This window comes from Ptychodera flava, chromosome 18, assembly GCF_041260155.1.
Source record: "Ptychodera flava strain L36383 chromosome 18, AS_Pfla_20210202, whole genome shotgun sequence".
In the NCBI taxonomy this organism is placed as follows: Eukaryota; Metazoa; Hemichordata; class Enteropneusta; family Ptychoderidae; genus Ptychodera; species Ptychodera flava.
Window position 1 is genome coordinate 36,016,034 of NC_091945.1, and position 24,511 is coordinate 36,040,544.

Here is a 24,511-nt window from a genome sequence, read left to right on the forward strand (position 1 = left end):
TTAGCACATTTACACGAACCATCTTTGGTTTGAAACAAGTCATCGTTGATGACACAGTCCCCGCTTGTCCATTTTGTTATAATCTTTGGTGTCTAGGTAGCTGTGGTCTAGGTAGCTGTGGAATGACATTGATGCAACGGGTGCATTAGGCCTGTGACTTGCATAATAAAGTAATCTGTGGAACGTTCAATAAATGACTCATCTCTGCCGGTAATGACCACTCAAGGAACTTTTGATTACATCACCCATAACGATGCCCTTACTGCCTCCAGTGTCATGATGGCACATACTATACACATGGTTTTGTGGAATTTTCGAAATGGTATGGGATCCATATAATGAAACAAATTAATGTACACAAAAATGCAGCCATAGTATTTTATCTTCGTATCACGTTTGAACAAAATCAGTCCATCGAGGGATAGTGACCTATGTTTGTTTCAAAGACATAAAAAAATCACACCAAAATTTAAATCAAATGGCTGTCTATTGACCATATGGGTCATAGTACAAAATTAGTAGACATGCATATGTATGCCATAGTACTTTATCTTTGTACCAAGTCTCAACAACATTGGTTAAAGAATATTTGCATATGATTAAGCCTCAAAGACATGAAAAAATCCCCAAAAATGACCATCTGACAGCAATATTGGAAAAAATGACAATCTGGCAGCCATATTGGAACATGTCACAAAGTAAATTGACATGTATATGTATGCCATAGTGCTTGATCTTTGTGCCAAGTTTGGACAAAATGGGTGTAATGACCTTTGAATTACGATTCAAAGACATGCAAAATTCCAACAAAATGGCAGTTCTGCAGCCATATTTGATCCTATCGCGAGCTTAATTGATACATGCATATAATGCCATAGTGCTTTGCCTTTGTGCCAAGTTTGCACCAAATCGGTTCAAAAAATGTTTGAGTTATATGGTTCGAAGACATGAAAAAATCGCAAAAAATTTGGCCGCCTGTCAGCCATATTGGATCATATCACGAAATAAATTGGTGTTGATATGAAGGGCATAATGTTTTGCTTTTGTGCCAAATTTGAACAGAATCGGTTCAAGGATGTCTGAGTTATGGTTCAAAGACATGAAAAATCGCAACAAAATGGCCGCCTCACGCCCATATTGGATCGTCCTGCAATATAATTCAACGTGCATATGTAGGACATAGTGTTATGCCTTTGTGTCAAGTTTGAACAGAATCGGTTCAAGGATCTTTGAGTTATTGTTCACAGACACGAAAAATCGCAAACAAAATGGCCGCCTCGTGGCCATATTGGATTGTATCACAAAATAATTTGACATGGATATGTAAGCCATAGTGTTATACCTTTGTGGCAAGTTTGATAAGAATCTGTTCAAGGATGTCTGAGTTATGGTCCAAAGACATGAAAAATCGCAACAAAATGGCCGCCACGCACCCATATTGAAACACATCGCAAAATAATTTGACATGGATATTTAAGCCATAGTGTTATGCTTTTGTGCCAAGTTTGAGCAGAATGTGCTCAAGGATGTCTGAGTTATGGTCCAAAGACATGAAAAATCGCAAACAAAATGGCCACCACGCGCCCATATTGAAACATATCGCAATAAAATTTGACATGGATATGAAAGCCATAATGTTATGCCTTTGTGCCAAGTTTGAGCAGAATGTGCTCAAGGATGTCTGAGTTATGGTCCAAAGACATGAAAAATCGGAATAAAATGGCCGCCTCGCGCCCATATTGGATCGTATCACAAAATAAATCGACGTGCATCTGTAGGTCATAGTCCTATGCCTTTGTGCCAAGTTTGAACAAAATCAGTTTAGCAGTGTCTGAGAAACTGTTGATGACGGACGGACGGACGGACGGACGGACGGACGGACGGACGGACACACGGACGGGACCCAATCTATAAGTCCCCGCCGGACTTCGTCCGCGGGGACTAATAAAATCATGAAAATAATGCATAAAATTCGCAGCTATTGGGGCTTTAACCAAACCTTAAACTTGCTCAAAGTACAATGGTTAACAATTACAATCTGTGATTTCTCTTCAGCACTATTTAATGTATTCATTAAAAGTGTTTATAGCAACCAAAACATATATTTTCTCCAAATGAATAGTCAACTGGCTGTGGAATGTGTACTATCAAGACTCTTTCATTTTGTATTGCAAGACATCTACTCTTACAAGTTCTGTAGCCCATAAACCTGAAACATCACTCGCTGTACCGTATCTGATCACAGCATGTCCTCTTTGCATGCCAATAGGGACATTGCATTCACCATCAGGGGTAAGTCAAGGCTCAATGTATATGAATCCCTTCTTTGGACAGAACTATAAATCTGAACACACCTGGTGTTAAGGTCATTGCAAAGATCACAACCAGATTCATTTGATGACAGGTTCAATTACAGAACTGTGTGTGATATGCCTTGACTTTCTGCCCTTGATTAAACTTTCACAGAGTGAATCTGCGCAATGGTTTCTTGAGTATTCAGCCCACACTATACCTATTCATCGCGGATTTTCTCCGGTGGATTCTTATCGATTTACAGATTCAAGTAAGGTATGACTTCCCGATGAAGCAAGAGCTAGAGTGTTCTAGAATCTGGCATAAACTGATGGAAGTCACTATAGGCTGGATAGTGGCATGATAAAGTCAAAACAAAATAAAATAAAATCAAGACTACTAATAGTTATAATAATTTCTGGCAAAAGTGATACATCCATATGGTATCAGCTAAATCTTTTCAAAATATATTATGACTGTTTTAGCATGTTACCATTGCTGATTATGAATGGTATAGAGCAAGCTATCAAATCTTAGCAACATTTTCACTTTCTTGATATGGGATACTTGATGTGGTAGAAGTATCAGCCTTGATATCAAGCTATTAGAAATAACTGATTCAAATACAGTTTACCAAGCTGTATACAGTTTACCAATCTGTCATCAAGGCATTCACAGTCACATTGGATAAAGTACTGTAACAGTAGACCAGACAGAATGAAAAACTTCCAGTGAAGGTTAGAAAGACAAAATAATTATTGCTAGTCCCATGGGGCAGATGGAATATTCTGATGTAAGTTTTTCAAAACCTACATCTATTGAGTATCTGTCCTATCCAGCTCACATGCCTGTAATTTTAGTCAAACTAAATGAGTTACTAATCTCACATTTCCATACTAATTGACACTCATGCAGCTAAAAATACCATGCTATTACAGTATGTCATTTCAAACTTCAATGCTATCTGATTATCTGATTTTAGGTGTAAATGTCACTCTAAGACTTATTAATATTAGCATAACTTACATGAGTGCATGTTCAGCTGTTGTTAAACCACACAAGGATGGCACAACTAATGGCAAAACCTCTCAATTATTCGCATGGCACTAATAGTACACTGTGCTGTTACTAAAGTCAAGGTATTTGTACCAAAATTGCCCTCTACCCAGGAAAAAATTATTAGCTTGCTTCTCATTCTAAGTTTCAGAGTTGTAAAAGTTTTTATGTGATCCTATGGACATTTGCATTTTCATTTTGATGTGTGCATGCACTGCATGATATATCTTACGTTTATATAATTTGTTTCAAGCCAACAGAAAAAACAAAGGCTGCTTTGCCTAGTCTACAATGACACACATGAGTAAGGATGAGAGATGAAATCTTTTCCTTTTTAGAAGTCATAATAATTAATGTTTTACATGTTTACGTCCATGCTAATTAGATCAGCAGATATCATTTTTGGAATTTGTGCAATATGCTATGAAGGACTCCTAGAAACTTATCCAAGCTATTAAACTAGACCTGTTTTGCACAGAACAACTGCACACTGCCACAACACCCTAGATTTAGAAATTATCCATTTCATCATGATTTAATGTACTGGATACTTAATATTTGAATTAATTAACAAAGGTGTTGCGGAACATCAATATCAGACTATTTGTGATCAGTTAAAGCTAGATAATATGCTAATGTGTACATTAAGGTGGCTAACATGGCAACAACAAAGTCTATGTAACATGATGCCTGGCATTGTACAATTTTGAACTGCTGGGATATGTGAAAAACAAATGAGCAGAATATGATAAATAACCTCTTTAGTTAAATTAGTCCTTAAAAATTTAATCCTGTAATGTATAGGATGATTTCCTTTAAAGCTGGAGGTATACCACCAATGATTTATGGTTCCAGAAGAATTTCAAGATCATGTTGTGGATTTTTTAGATTAAAGTAGTTTAAGCTAGAAAAATAGTATGTGTAACTGCCATTGGGGCTCATTTTTCTTATTTCCCACTGTCAAAACTATATCATGGTATGATGGAAAGACTTGTTTGTATGTTATGACATCTTGATGCTACTTTTAATACTTATTTACCATGCAATGAAGAACAGAATAAAACACATCCTGCAATAAGTTGATAATTACCTGAAGATATCAAATTAGCATATATTTCATTATGATGTAAATTTGGCATTATTTTCCCAGTAAAAGCTGTCTCTTTAACTTTCACAGTGAAACAAAGAAGTGCTGTGCTTAACTTTCACATACACAAACCAGGAACTGATTTATAGTGGAAACTTGTGTATGCAATGTGACACAAATCCTTACTTTTTCCCCAGAGATGGATCAATTTGTATAGATTTCCTGTCATCTAAGGCAATCCCTTTATAAAATAACATACTTTGGTAGACTCCTGTCAAGTATCATACAGTTAAATCCACTAAAACATTTTGCCATGCTTGATCTCATCTCGATTCCTCATAATGCAAACTCATCCAGGCTGTCTTATGCATAAAAATACCACAATTTTGTGACAGCTAATCCAGTAAGCTGAGTTGAGTCCCTGGTACATGGTGATATTTTCAGTATCAGCAAATCTGTGCATTTTGAAGATACAGCTGAAATTGGATTGTGGTCGCCCTACGAACTGCACACACAAAATTGAATGTAAAATGCTATTTTTTGCCAGTCTGCATTCCTTATCCTACATCAGACTGCTAGATTTATTAACATAAATGTCAAATGTTAATTCCCTCAGCTAATAATTCACTTTTATGTCTCTTACTATTACACTGCCTGGTATGATATGCTTCAAGATATGAGCAATCATGAGACAAACATTACAGCAGAGGGAAAGCTGGGATTTTCTCTGATGAAGATTCTTCAACAGATAGAATAGCACAACCGTAGACTGTCAATTATAATCATAATGTTAAAAAGAAGGTGATTTCTTGATCAATTTATCCTTTTTTCAGTATGATTTTAGCGACTGCATTTTTCAGAATGAAACTCACTATTCACGTTATGTTCAGATGTTGAGAGGTGGTGAACAGTTATTCTATCAAGCAAAGTATTAGAATGTTGGATTGTTGGACTTTACTTATTACAAATTGTATAAGATCATGCTAAATGATCAAACAGTTTCCCCAATGATACAATATTGACTGTTCTTCCCTTTGGAAGTACATGATTACTTCAGGAGATGTGAAAGTTAATCAAATTTCATACAAAACTAATAAACGAGTGAAAAACAGACGGTAAAAAGGTTTTATTACTATTAGTGGGTTTATATGAAAACAGAATTTCATGCTTCATCATCGCTATGAAATTTTCAGGATTAAGCTTTTTGTTGTTGATGCATTCACTCAGGTCTATTTCTAGAATACATAGCAGAAACAAGGTAGTGTTATGACTGCTACATTCCTGGCCAACTTTGCACACAATTTGAATAGAAAATATTCTGTAGGTTGACAATGATATTTTCACAGGAGAAACATAACACAGAGTTTCAGATCTAGCTCAGAAATCCAACAGCTGGGTAGTAATATATTTGGTAAATTACATCAACGCTGAGTTGACATTTGAATTTAATATTTGATTTTCCTCTGAAATAACATGTTCACTTTTACTTTTCAATCACTCATACACCATACTCCAGCATGATAGCAGCATAGCAGTTTGTTAGCAGAAAACCTTTGATACCAGCAAATTTTCAGTCTGTTATCCCAAAGGAAAAGAAGCTCACCTTCTTTGTATTCTTGACGAGGAATTTCAAAGCCTAGTCAGGGATAGATAAACATACCTTGCTTGATGTAACTGCATTGAAGTGATTATACAGTACAAGTCACAAGTCAGACTCTGCAGAATTGTAGATATAACCTGGGTAGCTAAATTCTCAGGCACCGATGGACTTTGATAGAGCAAACAAGTACATGGATACGTACAGCAGTGTTGCAATGGTGATACCTATTTACATATTCAAATCGCAATTTTTCCTACATATACACTCAGTGCATGTTTTGTGACTCATAAAGCAAATTCATAAAATAGTTTTTCTGCATTGACCCTACATACTTAATTGCATAGTTCTCAAAAGCTGTGTAAAGAGTCCCTCCTACTGTTGAAGGAGCACACGGTCACAATTCATCCTGCCTGATGAAAAATTCATCTTTAGAAACAGTGTATTATTTCTGATAATATTTCACTTCGCAGTCTTAATATTTTTTGTACACATGGCATTTCCATCCATAAAAGTTGCAATTTCAATATATTGATGAGAAATCAAAGTCTTGTAGCAAATATGTTAGACAGAAAGATGTCTGGCACACTGAGTGATGTTATATTGACAAAATTTATCTTTTCATCTTGGGTGCTTGTACTGCTTTATAGAATAATGGTATACAAAGATTGACAATACCGGTACATCTACACTGATCACACAAGAATTATATTAATGGTACAAAAAGCCTTAGAAAAAGCTATTAGAGTCAATACTTAAAGTTTATACAGAAGAAATGGCAACAATTTTCAATGATGACGTACTTGAAGTACAATTCCCTGCCCCTAATGATCTGTCACGGCAATTGAATATACCACAATATTTCAAATTGAAATTCCATTTAAGTTTGTCTTGAATGTCCAATGAGAACATGACATTTTCTTGTGAGTTATGGCAGAATGTGGTTCAGCTGCACCTGTGTCAACTTCCTGTAGTTATTAAATTCAATACTTGAGGGTTCCAAAGCAGAACATGATATACTAAATTACATGAAAAGTATTTGCTTTCTAAGGGAGTTGACATATTCTGTCAACTTTGCTGGAAAGTCACACATCTAGGTAAAAGGTTAAGACAATGCATGCAGCTGATTGGTTTGTGTTATTAAAACATGTCTTTTATATGCATCTTTGTCTGTGTTTATTGAAAACTTAAGGTAATTCTACATATTTCAGTATGAATACCAGGGTTTTTCAGGAAGAGATTTGCTGATAAGCTTAATCTACATGAAAAAATAATTAGGTTTCATTTAATCCACACCATTTGAAGTTTGTCATTGGTTGGTAAAACCATAATTGCATTTTATCAGCTGAGCAGGATGGGCTTTATGCAGTAAACACTGAACTGATGAAATTACACTGCTACTTGCACATCTGGTACCTTATTGCTCTTTGACCAATATCACTGAATTTCCACACTCAACTACTGTACAAGTGAAATTCAAATGACATTTTATTGTTTAATCTCAGTGCATTAGCCAGAGGACAATATATACTGCATATCATTACTCATCAAACATTTAGAGGTTTTTTCCATTTCATACCTTTTCATAGATTTTCAAATATTTTGTACAGATTTGAGAATGCAAATGATAAAACTGCCACATTTTTCTCCATGTTGATTTCTTGAATTAAGCAGTATAATTAATCAGATATTTACATGAAAAATATCATAACAAATCCTCTCATGTTACTTTACATATTAAACAAAAACAAACCCAAACAACATAATAGCTTTTCCCCTAAATAAAACTATGCAACTTTAATGTTCTCATTGATACATGTACATCTCAGCTTGTGCAATCGTTCAAGATGTTGTCATCGGGAGAAATTCTTAGAATGTTACTGATTAGTTGGAACATTACAATGAGTAACATGTAGCTTTCAAACAACACACAAGGCATATAATCAGGCTTGATTTTGATTGGCTATTCATTGGGATCATCATGCCAATACTTCCTTTTGATTGGCTATTCATTGGGATCGTCATGCCAATACTTCCTTTTGATTGGCTGTTCATTTGGAACGTCATGCCAATACTTCCTTTTGATTGGCTATTCATTGGGATCATCATGCCAATACTTCCTTTTGATTGGCTATTCATTGGGATTGTCATGGCAATACTTACTTTGTTAGAAGGTATTCTGCTAGGTGAACATGACCACAAGTTGCTGCAGCATGTAGTGGGGTCCACAATTCACTGTCCCTGGCATTGGTATTGGCTCCAAAATCTATCAAGACTTTCATCATCTCCTCATTGTCGTCGATACAACACTGTAGCAAAAATTGAAAGAATGTGCGACTGTTCAGAATGTGAAGGAGTGTGATATTATCTATTACGAAAAACTGAACATTTTAATGTGTTCCTGTAAATTTTACAATGTGACAGATTTGATTGATTTTAGAACAGTATATGTTCATATACAGAATCATGTTGTTACAAGCATACCTATTGGTACAACAACAATTTGCTGGGTCACCTTCATGATTGGCAGTGAAAATTCAAAGTTACTGGTTTAGGAATTTTGAAAATTGGAAAGCACCTTGAGTGTAATAGTCAAATATGACAAATGATGACTTTGAAAACTTACTGTTACAGTATCTGTTAGGTCAGGTAGGGGGCATGTGTGTTATGAACACATTGATGGAGACTTTTGAAATTATATCACCTAAACTTAGATCCTGTCAGGGTTCCCTAAATTAAATGTTAGGTTGACTCTCTGCCAGTGCGATGTTACATATATTTGAACATTTCATTTTTACTTGCCATGTTTTATCATTGTATCGATGTTAAATGCCCTAACTATGAAACTTTAAGTTGATAGCAATCATTGACACCAATGAGAAGTGAAGCACAACGAAGATGTTAGTATGAAATTAAGTACGGAAGAAGCCAGACATAGGGAATGAGACCCAAAATAGAACGGAATAACAAGGTATTACATTGAGTAAAGAACAGACCAGCTGCATGGAACATTGACATAAATTACAACTTGTAAAAAGTCATACCAAGTAAAGCTATGGCTCTAGTGTACACTGCTCAAGGCAAAGTGCAAATCACTGGGTATATGTTCCCTTAGGTCTAGGACCAATGCCCTAATTCACCTGGATTATTGACTTTACCGTGTCACTAGTCAGATGTGTTAGAGAATATATGCTGGAAAGACACTGACGCTGAATGAACACAAGACAGAATGAACACTAGACATTTGGTCTGGTTGTAGAGAAAATCTAGAATATCGATATAAACTTGACTTAGTTTGATGATATTTTTGTGTTATAAGTAACGGTATAAATATTGGTAGTGTAAATTGAAGTTCATCCTGATATTTTCAGGTAAGGAGGCCACACTGGCAAGGTAATTAATATTCTGGTCATGTAGGCAGGTGCTAATAGTTTCCCAGAATGTCAAACCACTCAGTTTTCAGACAAAGAAAAGAGTTCAGTTCTTGGTCCAACATAACTGAAATGTCATTTGTGACTGTCTTGGTCAATAAGTCTCTAACAAATTAAGTTACTGGTTGCTAAATTAAGGGGACAGTAGTTCATAGCACTTCTGGAGTCATCTTTTTCAAGTAGACCAACAAATCCAATCTCATTTGAAGGGTTATCAATATCTCTGTATGCTCTGTAGAGAAACTTGTTTCACTGTGATTGAAGTGATCAAAATACATGATTGTCCATTATTATCAATATAAGAGCTGGACAGTCGATATTCCACCTGAGAAAATACGATTGAATTTGACAATTTTTATTGCATACGTAAGGGTTAGACCCACTCACATTCCCTCACTAGCTATGCAATGAGGCCATCGCCTGCCCATGACAATTTAATCTTTGTGTGGTCCAGCCATGGCAGAGCTGGCAAACAGAAGCCATTGAAGCCTGGTTTTGCTGTGTGTTTACCTCAGGCCTGGCTTATCCAGAATGTTGATCACATGGAAGTGTGGGGCAAAAATTGGAATCTGTGTAGTGAACAAGGTACTGCAAGATAGTCAAACTTTAATGCACTCTAGATTTTTCATGATTATGAATTTGCATGGCAATCTAACCAACAGTTTTCAAATTTCAAGTAAACTATTAGCTTTTTGCACAAAATAGCCACCTGGCAGCCATATTTGATTAAGAGACAGAATAAAATGATGTGTATGTGTGTATGCCAACAGTTTTTTGTCCTAATACCAAGTTTGATACCAACTGATCCGCTTTTTACCAAGAAATAGCTGCAGATGGACAGATGCATGCACTAATGCGCACAGATTGACATATGGACACATGGATGGATGGATGAAACCCGATCCATAAGTCCCCATTTCGGACTTCCTCTGGCAGGGACTAAAAATGTATTTCAGCGGCCACATATATGATGCTACATGTTTTGCTACCTTGTTCAAAAAGAATCACAGAGTCTGAGAAATGTAACACATTGGTACCCTTAGGTCAATCTAAACTATACCTGATAATGAAATCAAGTTATTGAAATTCACATTTCATGCCATTTTTTGATGAACTTTGTATCAATGTTAGGAGTTTCATGACTGTATTGACATTTATAAGCTATCAAGGTATGATTTTTCTTCATTTTGTTTTGACAGCTGCACATTTACAGTGCCAAGTCCTAATGTATGGATCTGTCAAATCATTGTCACAAAGAATGGACATGGCTGTCATTTTTCCAGTATAGGTACTTAAGTTACAATTTCATACATACTGCAGAATCCAAACGTTGACAAAGTTCCATCATGAATATGCAAAAACGTATATTTTTGGTGAGCTTTTCGGAAATTGAGATTACAGATATTGTGAAATTCATACTCTGTTACCAACACTATGATTATAAGGCTAAAATTATACGATAATTCAAAGCCAACCACAGCATCAAAACACAGCCACAAAAGAAAAAAAAATTGTCTGACTATACTGCCGGCGGCACCAAAAATGTCATGCACAATGCCATATCTGGTAACAACTTTCAAATTCCCAACAGCGTAATTGACAATTAATTTCGATAAACTCCTCGCATCCGTATCTTTCTGCCTAATTTGAAAAGTGTAATATGATATTGACCAGAAGGCAGAGAACTCACCAAGCTTCATATCAGGGTGTTCTTTTATCTCAACAATGCTCTCTCAGAAGACACTGCCACAATCTCAAGGTATATTTGGTTTCTAATTATTGAATTTCTTATCTTTTACAGTGGTCAGGCCCTGTGATTATTCCTGGGTGCATATTTCCCATGTGATCAAGTATTCTTTGACAAAAGGTGAATTGCTATAATAAACTCATTCCAATAACTTGCTCCTCATAATATTGCGATGAAATTTAATTACAATGAGTTTACCCAGTGGAAGCTGTTCAAGCCTCACAGAGTCTTCAATATATTGCTAAGTACACTTCTTCATATGGTACATGGTTTTGCATTGATTTTTTTATGTACACTATCTGAGCGCATGAGAAATTGTCATGGTGATGTTGTCCATTGTAAACAAGTCATCGTTGATGACACAGTCCCCACTTGTTAATGGGTATTTTGATTACAGGTCCTCAGAGAGGATAGAGTCCTCTTCATTAGGTCTGTGATAAAAATACTTTTGAATGAATTCGCTTGATACATGTCTGAGTTATGGTTCAGGACATGAAAAAATCGTAACAAAATGGTCGCACAGTGGCCATATTGGATCACATCACAAAACAAATTGATGTGCATAGCTATGACATAGGTCAATGTCCTTGTACCAACTTTGAATAAAATCGGTAGAGATATGCCTGAGTTATGGCTCTGTACATGAAAAAATCGTAATAAAATGGCCGCCTGGCAGCCATATTGGATCGTATCACAAAACAGATTGACGTGCATATGTATGACATAGGTCGATGTCCTTGTACCAGCTTTGAATAACATCGGTTGAGATATGTCTGAGTTATTGCTCTGTACATGAAAAAATCGTAATAAAATGGCCGCACAGCGGCCATTTTGGATCGTATCACAAAACAAATTGCCATGCACAGCTATGACATTTGTCAATAAGCTTGTACCAACTTTGAATAAAATCGGTTGAAACATGCCTGAGTAATGGCTCTTTACATGAAAAAATCGTAATAAAATGGCCGCCAGGCGCCATATTGGATTGTATCACAAAACAAATTGACATGCATATCTATGACATTGGTTAATGTCCTTGAACCAACTTTGAATAAAATCGGTCGAAACATGCCTGAGTAATGGCTCTGTACATGAAAAAATCGTAATAAAATGGCCGCCTGGCGGCCATATTGGATCGTATCACAAAACAAATTGACAAGCATATCTATGACATTGGTCGATGTCCTTGTACCAACTTTGAATAAAATCGGTTGAGATATGCCTGAGTTATGGCTCTGTACATGAAAAAATCGTAATAAAATGGCCGCCTGGCGGCCATATTGGATCGTATCACAAAACAGATTGACGTGCATATGTATGACATAGGTCGATGTCCTTGTACCAACTTTGAATAAAATCGGTTGAGATATGCCTGAGTTATTGCTCTGTACATGAAAAAATCGTAATAAAATGGCCGCACAGCGGCCATTTTGGATCGTATCACAAAACAAATTGCCGTGCACAGCTATGACATTTGTCAATAAGCTTGTACCAACTTTGAATAAAATCGGTTGAGATATGCCTGAGTTATTGCTCTGTATATGAAAAAATCGTAATAAAATGGCCACCTGGCGGCCATATTGGATCGTATCACAAAACAAATTGACATGCATATCTATGACATTGATCAATGTCCTTGAACCAACTCTGAATAAAATCGGTCGAAACATGCCTGAGTAATGGCTCTGTACATGAAAAAATCGTAATAAAATGGCCGCCTGGCGGCCATATTGGATCGTATCACAAAACAAATTGACATGCATATTTATGACATTGATCAATGTCCTTGAACCAACTTTCAATAAAATAGGTTGGAACATTCCTGAGTTATGGCTCTGTACATGAAAAAATCGTAATAAAATGGCCGCCTGGCGGCCATATTGGATCGTATCACAAAACAAATTGACGTGCATCTGTATGACATATGAAGTAATCCTTGTACCAAGTTTGAATGAAATCGCTCCTGGCATCTCAGAGATATCTGCGTGAACGGACGGACGCACGGACGGACGGACGGACGCACGCACGGACGCACGCACGGACATGACCAAACCTATAAGTCCCCCCGGACGGTGTCCGTGGTAAAAAATGCACTCCTTGTGTCCTATGACTTGGATGTCTGTTACACCATGGCGACAGATGCGTCATTACTGAAGAAAAAAAGCACTTTTCATTGTACACTTACAACAAGATAGACAAATTCTCAGGCAGTGATATCAATATACTTGTCAATTTGACATTTATCAAGATTTAATCAAGAAAATAAAGCTATTCACTGTTAGAAACTCTAAAGTCCAGGTAAATACCATACTTATGTAGTTCAATTACACAGAGTGCTTTTTGTGATATCATCCATACTTGGCATTCATATTTCATGAAGTACTGATAACTGTCAATGAAAAGTTTGGTTTCATAAACAGTACAGCCCCATCTATAGCCTGCTTTCACTTGACCCTCTGTTTCTAGAGTATGATTGGTTGATTAATAATCACATGACATTCACTGAAATGCCTCATGACCTATATGTAGTTAAAACAGCATTCAGTGTCTCATGAAGGTGAACACTATTAGTGTAACCTAGTTTGGAATACTGGCACCATAAGAACGATCAATTCTTTTTTTAGCACATCTGTATTGTTTCATGACAGTATAAATAAAAAGTTGCTGTAATGATTTTTGGTAATAAAATTAATGACCCATATTCTGAAACAATATCTTAATTAAGAAATTACCTTGCAGCTGATGTTCATGACCATGACATCAACTGGGCCATTATCAAATATTACCACTGCTTGGATGGGCCATGAATTACAAATATTACCCCAGATGTAATGTACCACAATATTCAACTTGTAAATTAACAGTTCGCTGCGCCTCTGAATTATCTTCCATATACCTAAGTATGCAATTTCAAATTTACCAGACTGGAAATTATAGTAGCTAGGTTTAAATTATATTGGGGTCAAAGTTCAGGGCCACTTTACCAGTATTAAAACATCATCTCATGTCAATGGAACTATTTTTACCTGAATTCATGCTTAGAAAAATGTTCAAAGTTCAGGGCCACTTCACACTGATGCTAAAAAAATCATCTCGTGTCACTGGGAACTATTTTTACCTGAACTGGAGGGAGATGCAGAGGCTTGCTATCTTTAAGATTTGTAAGTTATTCCTCCTGTAGAACTGTTAGTGGCAAGGGCAAAGATTAGTTGGATATACTGTAGACACTGACAGTGTTTGCATTAATGATTTAATAGGGATAAGCTAAAGGCCTGATTGAAAACACCTTTATTTCACTTCCAAAGATGCTTGTGTATCAAGTAATCTTGCCTGGTTCCCAATTATTATATGCAAATATATTAATTTTTGGCAAATTATGAACAACTTTCACACACATACCAAAATCTTTGATCTTTGCTTTTCAAGTTCAACTCTCTGAAACTATTCATACCCATTGTCCAAACATTAACATGAATTGTAGAAAAATGTTCTAGTTCATATTTGAGTTCAGACTGGATTTATCAGGGTACATGTATTTGTACACAAATTAAAGGAATGAGTAAAAAGGCCCAGTCACGAATCTACTTAGAGCTGAACACTGCCAATAGAACTACACTATGCCTATATATACCGAACCTAAAGCATATCAAACAGTCATACACTAATTATTAATGCACTATACATTATTAAACAATTTAAAGGACTAATTCAAAATGACACTATCTATATTAATATTAAACAATTTTGTGATGAAGTCATGTAATAATCACCTGAAAGAGGCCAAGCTTTGTGTCTAAGTCAATTATAAATACATCAATATAAGGATTATGCATATCTGTTGAAGTTGAAATCAAATGATTATTACTTACAGTTTTTAAAAAGTTTAGAAAGAGCTGCTGTTGTGAAATACTACATGAACCATATAATAAGTGACAGAACACATCATATTCAATTTTTTCAGCTAATACAAATGCCCTGAAGTACTTACATGTAACTTTTGAAATACTAGCTTCTTAGTATTTTTCATAACAACCTTCTGTTACACTGAATGATTGTGTTTGCCTTTTTTTGGAAATTTTAATTCTACTTTGCAAATGTACTGACAGTATCTTAGTTCATTACCTGGTGTAGGGCAGTCAGACCGTCATCATTGGTTAAGTCAGGAGACATTCCATTTTGCAGCAGCTTACGAACTGAAAAGTACAAGAAGAAATAAACTTTGATTATTTTGGTGCAGGATTCAAGCTTCTCAAACTGAAGATGTCATAATAGTATATTAGGTTTTGACTTTGATTCAAAACTGTCTGTCATGCTATTATGCTGCAGAAACAGTTACACTACAAAGATGTCAATATTTGATGTACAGATGCAGTATAGGATGATTTACATCCAGTTTGTACAGTCCTACATGTAATGTAATGTAATGTAATGTAATGTAATGTAATGTAATGTAATGTAATGTCATGTAATGTAATGTAATGTAATGAAATGTAATGTGATGTGATGTAATGTAATGTAATGTGATGTAATGTAATGTAATGTAATGTAATGTAATGTAATGTAATGTAATGTAATGTAATGTAATGTAATGTAATGTAATGTAATGTGATGTGATGTGATGTAATGTAATATACTTTAATGTGATGTAATGTGATGTAATGTAAACTGCAATGTAATGTAATGTGATGTAATGTAATATAATATGATGTAATGTAATATAATATGATGTAATGTAATATACTGTGATGTGATGTAATGTAATTTAATGTGATGTAATATACTATAATGTGATGTGATGTGATGTAATGTGGTGTGATGTGATGTAATGTAATGTAATGTATACTGTAATTTAATGTAATGTAATGTAAAGTTATGTAGCATACTTTAATGTGATGTAAAGAAATGTAATGTAATGTAAAGTAATGTGATATGATCTAATGTAATGTGTTTATGTTATGATGTTATGTAATGTAAGGTAATGTACCTGTTTTTTAATTTAATGTAAATTATTACAAGAATATGATAAAATGTAACATGTCTTAAATGATATGAGATGTAATCGGATATAACTGTAATGTGATGGAAATGCAATGTGATGACATGTGATAATGATAAAAGAAATTTAATGTAATTAGTTATAACATAATACAACATAATGCACTGTAATATCTCTCACAAAGTCAAGAAGAATTACACAAAGTTACAACAAGAATGCCTAATTACAAGATGTTCAGTTTCATTCCAAACTCTGATAATGAGATCTACGAAATCCAAATAATCTGTGACAATATTGCATAGTCAACATGAACAGCCAATCATGGATAAAGCCATGCTTGAACAAGATTTACCTTTACATACAGGCATAATATTATAATACTGCATAATATTTGCTAATCCCAAGGAAGAGATCTGTGATGTATTAGAAATGATCTACTGAAGGTATAATGTGTACCCATAGGGTATGACTTGCTTGATTGGCCAATTTGATTATCCATTTGGAAGATGATTTAGTTAGAAAGGTTTATGGGTCTTCTGGTATGGCCAACTCACAAGGAGATACTCTATTGAGGTTTACAGTAAGTGGAGGTTTATGGGGGTTAATATTTAATTTTTTGCAAGACCTGATACAGTCTACAAACATGAAGGAAAAATTCATAATAAATCAACAAAGTGGCAAAGTTATGGTGGCTTAGATTCAAATTTGTACCGCTTCAGACTTTGAAAAAATCTCTCACCACTAAGAATTAATCTTTGACTGCAAAAGACAGGCTTTGACTCAAGCTGTTATCCCTTTAATGATGTGAAGTATCTTTTACATCAATGGAATGACTGATTAAAATTGAGTTAATTTCTATCCAGGTATGCGTTTAATTACTTTCTCCTCGCTTTCACAGTGCTGGGGTCAAGCTATAGAAGAAGCTCAATAAAAATTTTACGAGCCTACATTTATGATCAAAATCTTTTATAATGGAAAGAGAAAGTCATAAAGTTTCGTGATGCAGATAATTTTCTCAAGGCAAACCAAAAAATCAAAGTTCAAAATTACCATCATAATCTATTTCTAAAATATGGCATGAACCTTTAAAATGGCTGCCATAAAATGAAATATTTTACACTGAATGGGATAAGATGGTTTAAACATATCGACGGAGCATGGCTATAATTTTTCCTTGAAAATGAGCGATGCAAAATAATAATGGTAAACATGGGAAAACAGTACATGTGCTTCATTATAACAGAGTCAATGACTACAATTTCAAATGCAATCACATAATTTGTTGTTCATTCTTATGGTCCTTCTTTTATCACATACCCTTAATTTACCGCTATTATTGAGAGAAATTTTACCAGATTGACAGTCTATAATTTCTAAAAAAATGTCAAATCAAACAATGAGTAGCTATTATTTCCTTACATTATCAAATCAAATCAACATCATGGAAGTGGTAGCATCACCTAAACATTATGATAGCATATTTTATATCGTTCTACTGTACTCTAACCCCATCTAATGAAATGCCTAATGGGGTGTTACCTGTGAGAATCTCATCATCCAATAGCTATGATGGGTATAAAAACCATCTTTTGAATAGTTCTTTTTCAAAATATCTTAAATATCATATCTTGAACATAGATACTTGCTTAACTCAGGAGTTTCATTTTACACTGTTTCTTACAATGCTGACTTTGCTTGAAGATGTTACCTTGGCGATACCATCTAAAAGACTACATTGAGGCAATTTATAGACAGAATCTCCGCCCTATAAAAGTAACATTAAATGTTGAGAAATGTGTTCTTGGACTCACACCGGAGACTCAGGATCACACCCGTGGCATGTTCAGTATCAGATAAAGATTAACGTTATACCCTGAATGGTGGAAAACAGAATGTGAAACACAGTCAACTCATAAAAGAAATATCCTGGAATGTACAAATAGCATGCTGTACAAAGCTCTAAGGCATGCTGGCATTTGTCAGTTTTTGGATGATGTACATTCTCTAATCCTGATTTTACAACTACTGTTTATTTTTATTGTAAAAACAACATTTCTAATTCTTTCTACACTGATGGAAATGCATATCTAAAAATCATAAGAAAGAGTTAATAGACTTGGGAAGTTTAAGTCTTTTGTAACCATTCAACAAAAAAACTTGAGAAGTCGTTCTTCTATGCTTATTGCGTCAAATTAGTAATATCACTGCTGATATATGAAAGAATAATCACATTGCGTAGACTCATATTTCTTTATCTGGGCACCATTAATTTTAATATGAATGTTTTGCCTAGCAGTCAGGATAAGACTTTGTGGCAAATGAACACAATGTTATCCATGGATACCTCAATATACGTATTCACAGGAATCCTGGTGGTATCACAATTTTTTCAACTTTTCACAACAAATATCAGTCTTTTTACAAAAGTTGGGGAACACAGAGAAGTGTTTTGGTGATCCTTGTAACATCACTGTACGTTTCTGAAAATGCAATTGCATCAATATACTGAGGAGATCTCTAGTCATGGTCAAATTATTACAGAACCAAAATAAAATTTACAGATGTATTCCCCTTAACAAATGCTGAGCTCTCTATTCAGAATACCCTGAATAAACTTCAACATGAAAGTTTTTCACAATCTTAACTTATGGTATAGCTGTCTTTCTTTCTTTCTTTCTGCGGGTTTGACACAAATGCTAAGCAGTGATATCAGCATAGAGGTGTGTTACTGAGAATCAAATCAGTACTGCTTGCAATTCTTCTGTTATACATTTGCTACTCCTATAAATTGCTACATGACGTATGCAAAACAGTTCAGATATATCCCCTTCCAAATATATCCCGCACCAAATTATGATCATTGTCACCATTAAGTTGGTTCAAACTAGTGAAGCATAATGCCCTATACGTTGCATTTTAACAAAGACTTGAAGATTTGAAGGACCCTGAAGACAGAGATACTGTAAACATGATTTTCACAGACTAAAGCTGCATACCAAGACAAGAGGGTGAAAATCATTTTTGTCTCAATTTCCACTTTTTACTGACTTAGCTGACTGATAGGGAAGTGATACGGTCTAAAGGAAAAGTGTAGAGGATTTGAAAGAGAATCGTTTTTGAGAAAGTTTGTCCTCAACAGAATGTAAAGAAACTTGACCAAAATTTCACTTCTGTTGAGACCCAGCCACTTGTTATAAGTTCCTTTGCCATGAGTTATGGATGCCAGAATGGCTGACAACATTTGAGTCTAATGAATTCCATTTCATAGAATTGGCCATTTAAATTGGCTGTTAGTATTCACATTTCACAAACTAATGTTCATTTGACTCAGGAATTCTCTGTTTTGATTGCTCACTGCTGTGAAAACAGTCATGACTAGTGCTGATCAAGATCCTAGGTTTATTGCTAAATATAGCAACGCACAATTCATCTGCCGATGCCAACTGAAATTCTGACAAGTTTTATTTCAATATAGTCTTTTTACTGCTGTTTGTGGTGTATTCTTTGGCATACACGTATAATAATTAAAGTTTCATTCCTGATCAGGACATCAGTCAGGTGCAGCCAACGGAGCTATTCATCGAAAAAGCTATTCCAGGAGCAATTTTGAGGGCAGGGGAAATTTTATTTTTGCTAGGGCAGGGGACATGTTTTTAGGTGGTAGGGGAGCAAATTTTAGTTTTTTTGTAGGGCAGGGCGGATATCGGTTGATTGTCCTGGTGACAGGGCTTGGCGAAAAACTTTTTGAGGGGGATTATTTCAAGGGCAGGGGAAATTAGCAAGTTTTTTTTTCGCCACAGAGCAAGGGAACTTCAAAAATTCACAGTGGGAAGGGGAAACAGGCAAAAATAAGGGGGAGTGGGTAAAATGAAGTTTAAGTGTGGGGAGGTAAGTCGAAAAATTTTCTGTGGGAGGGCAAATTATGAACAGCTAATTACTTACCCTCTTGACTTAAAATTAGTCAGTTCACATTATTTGTCATGCACAATATATCTTATCGTAGTAAGGACCTTTTTAAAAGTGCATTGTTCGTTGGCTGCACCTGATCAGTGGTATCCAAGTATGCACTGTCAGGATTCCTATTAGAGTGATTTCAAAGTCTTATCATAATATTTGGACAAACTGCTATTTTTGCATATTCATATCATAAAGGAACTCTGAAGTCATCACAAATTGGCTAAATTTAATGATGCTGTTGTATTTGAGGATGTTATAATAGAATGAATTCCATCCAGTTTTTAAAAGTCACATCATTTTCTAAAGTGAGGACTTCATGATTTGAACACAATCAATGGACATTCATGAAAGTTAAATTTTAAAAAGAAAGCATAAGAGCTATAATTGTAATTTTGATAATGTTTACAATATACAAGACTTCAAGAATTCACTTCAAATCCCAAAATTATAGTCTGGTAAATTCCAAATATGTCGTCAGTGTAATTTTTAGCTGATATACTGAAATGGATACCTGGAAGGCATTTGCACAAATGAAGTAATTAGTCAATGGTTTGATTTACACTCTGACTGCGTTGGCAAAAGATCTCCAAGGCATGTATTCATTGAGAAATGATCATATTTGACCACATTTGACCCCCTCCGCTGGTGACCTACATCTCCAAGCAGATTTTTCCTAATTAAAACATGATACCACTGTGTCTGCTCAAATGATTTGCCAGTGCCTTTTTCATGTAAATTTTCAGAATTCGTTGAATTTTCTTCAAATTCAAAATCGTTCTCTCTTTGTATGCGTACTATACCTAAATATTAAAATCACTGCTGATGTCATTATTAAGTACATTATATGCTGCATATTATTAGGTGTATTGCAAGTAATGATACCTCATTAATTCTCCTGTTCAAAACTGCTTTAAGCTTACAGTAATTCAATCTATATGTTAATGCCCCAAGAACTAACTACTTTGTTGTCAAAAATATTCTACTTTCCTTTTCAGAATGACTACTACTTAGTGATTTATTGGTTTTTAGACACAAAATCTAAAAACAAAATAATGAATTTGCAAAGTAAACAGCAAACCATTATATGCAAAATGATTCATCTGAGACTTTGTCATCTTTTCAAGCTTCTCCATCTTTCAGAATGCCGTCTCTGTAAAAATATTTCACAATAGTGTGTTCTTACACTGAAACAAAAAACCTTAATGTTCAAAATGATGCTAGATGATAATATAATATTGGAAGATCAAAATAATTACTAATAAAACATGACTGGAACTTGTTTTCTTGAGTTGAGCTAAGCCAGTCAAATACCCTAGTATATGTATGTAGGGTATACAATTTTTGTAGCAAGTATATCGCAGTAAAAACTCATTATATTTACTTCATGTGTCTTGTATCTTACATGAGAGTCATCATACAAGTTTACAGTTGTGAATTACAAACCAACACGTATCCTGTTTATTACATTCAATCTGGTATTTGTCTTTAAGAAACGTTTCAGTTTTTATATTCCCATGTATAAACTTGTAAGGTTATATAAGATTTATTACTGCAATGCAGGTGAATGGAATGATAGTAACAAAACTGAATGAGAAATTGAAGTTTTCATCTCTGTGGAATTTTCTGATGATGAAATTTTCATAACAGTTGATGTGAAGATTTTAATTAAAAGAACATTAAGGAAATTAAATAGCTAATTTACACTATCATATTTGTGAAAATATATTTTGATATCTACAATGATTGTGCAAATCTAAAACCATCTCTTTTTCCAAAATGGAAATAGCATAGGACTGAAAAGGTATCGCTATAGCTTAGAGACAGCACTAAACTAAGAGACAACTTTAAGACTACCAGTAAATTTCTTTGTGCATAATTTCTGCTAGCTAATAGGCAGCATAGTTTTATTAATGTGTATTCTGCAATAAACTGTGCTTGCTTGAAAGGCTATACGCATCATGCACACGTAGTATAATCAGTATTCTATGCTGCATCTTGCACACTTGGGTGCCTAATGAGTATTGCACAACTGTATTCATATCAATCCAAGAGATCACTCAAGCATGCTTCATATTGATTTCTTATCCACTTACAGATTTGTGTGATAAAAAATCTCGCGTTGAACAAGAGCTTTCTGTGAGAAAGCTACAAAGATGGAATGGTACATTTACAGCAACACACTAGAAACCTATTACAGGCAGTGTGCATAGTCCCTCTGTGATAGAGGGACTGTGGTGTATGGCATAGCTGAGTGTCAAGGGACTGTGGTGTATGGCATAGCTGAGTGTCAAGTAACTATGTCGTGATTCAAGTCAACTATAATGATCACCACTGATCACGACCACTAACCATTTACTTCAAGAGAGTGGGAATTTTCACACATACCTGCCACCTAGTCCACAACTTCACTGTCTGTTTCACAATTTATTGCATTGATGTCATTATTATTTTGAAAATTCAACAGTGAATTACACGACACTACATTTGCTTTGACACCTGCAGGCAATTGTTCATACCTTCAGCTGATTTCAAATGAATGCTCAAAATTTGTTCATTATCAAACAGAATATCTGTTTGTTCTGAATTTAACAGAGCTGTGCAGTTTAACAACAAACTCATACATTCTGCAAAACAGCTGATTCCTAGAGATGTTATGGTTTTATTATTGATATAAAATACTAAATAGTCTGAAAATTTTTCGCCAAATTGAAACTTTCCAAAATTATGTTTACAGGAACTGTAAAATTGGTACTTTGTTACAAGTAGGGTGATGATTGACTATATAATCACGTCTAAGGATTCAACTACAAGCTGCAGGTATAAAATGCATGCACAAGAAGAAAAGATTTATCAAAATTTCTGTTGGCCAAAGCAAACACTGTGAGTGTGACGCCACATAAGTGTACAGTAACGATGAGCATGTGACTACTGAGTCACTTCTATTACTGAATTCTGGCCATACAAATGAATTAGCATCTTAGAAACACATTCACCCCACACCATTCTGGTATTTATGCAACAACAGTGTCACTTTCCTTCATCACTACCAAAACCATTCACAGAGGACAAGAAACATGTTTGACATAATTAATGTAAATTTTTTCCGGGTGTTGTATTAAACTATATGGCATCCCTACCATGCATTACAAAATGATGTTCACTGTTCACACTAGATTACTGCAATGTTACTTTGAATACCAGTTTTACATCAGCTGTCCACCACAAGGGAAACACTCTAATGTACTGCTTATCCTTGATGTCAATTAGTCCACTGGCTACATCACAAAACTCAATGATGGAGTAAATTGACAAATTGAGTGCCATTATCTCAACAGATATGCAGCACCTCCAAAGCCCATAAGGAGATGATGATTGTTTCCTTGGCAACATAAAATATAACATGCAATTAATCCTATCCTTTCTAAGAATAAAATTTAACAAAATAAGAATTTATCCTAGGTTTGAACAATATCTCACCTAAGAAAAATGTTAAAAAAAGCAGAATAAAAACTGTGACAAATATAATCTTCGCTGCAGTCTAAATTTTCCCATTGCCTTTCTCATTAAAAGACAACGGAAGACCCCCTGCTTTAGGAAGCTCAGCAGCACTAACCCTGTGACTAAATTTAGATTTCCTGTGAAGAAAAACAACTTTTTGTCGTGAGCAGAACTGATAGAAGCATTACTTTTACCTTGTTTATGCAAATGAAGTGTCAACGTTTGCATAAGAACTGAATTCATAATGTATTCTGACTCATCTCTAGTAAGATATATGACCAAAACAAGTCATATCAGGAAGGTATTTATTAAACAGTCAAATTCTTGCTTTAACTTTAAAGTGATTCTTATGTTGCTAACTCTTCTAATATTCAGTAAAGTGTAAGTCTGAAAGTTGTTTTTTATACGAAACAAAGTTGAGAAGTGTAAATAGCAATGTAGCACACTTTCAGTGTGGTTCAACTATCAAACCTACATACTGTATATACCCACATATTACACAAGAGTGATACTTTAATACCATCCATTTATCACAGTAATCGTAAGTTTTTCAAATATAGAGTGGGCAACCGCTGATTTGGAACTTTGAATAAGATTATGTATGCAACCTGCCAAACTATTGTGCATAGTAGTGAAAATTAGCTCAATTAATTGATGATAACTTTTCAAGGTATTAAATCTGATCATGATATACAGGTTTCTCTGAAATGTAATGCTTTCTAAGCCTAGGGGTTTATACGGCTAGTTATTTTGAACTGAAAACAACACCCAACACTAACTGAATCGATCTACATTGCTCCAGGAAAAACACAGAACCACCAATTTAGCTACACCAGTGATGTAATCTTTA

At 34.9% G+C, this 24,511-nt stretch overlaps 1 protein-coding gene across 1 annotated transcript in view; it reads right to left on the reverse strand.

The window, feature by feature from the left end:
• Positions 1-24,511, reverse strand: part of LOC139117483 (protein phosphatase 1 regulatory subunit 16A-like) — a 103,592-nt gene that overhangs the window by 25,326 nt on the left and 53,755 nt on the right. Inside the window, exons 3-4 of the mRNA XM_070680616.1 lie at positions 15,333-15,403; positions 8,196-8,341 (exon numbers count right to left, since the gene is read on the reverse strand). Coding sequence (XP_070536717.1) covers positions 8,196-8,341; positions 15,333-15,403 — 217 coding nt within the window. The remainder of the gene's footprint in view (positions 1-8,195; positions 8,342-15,332; positions 15,404-24,511) is intronic.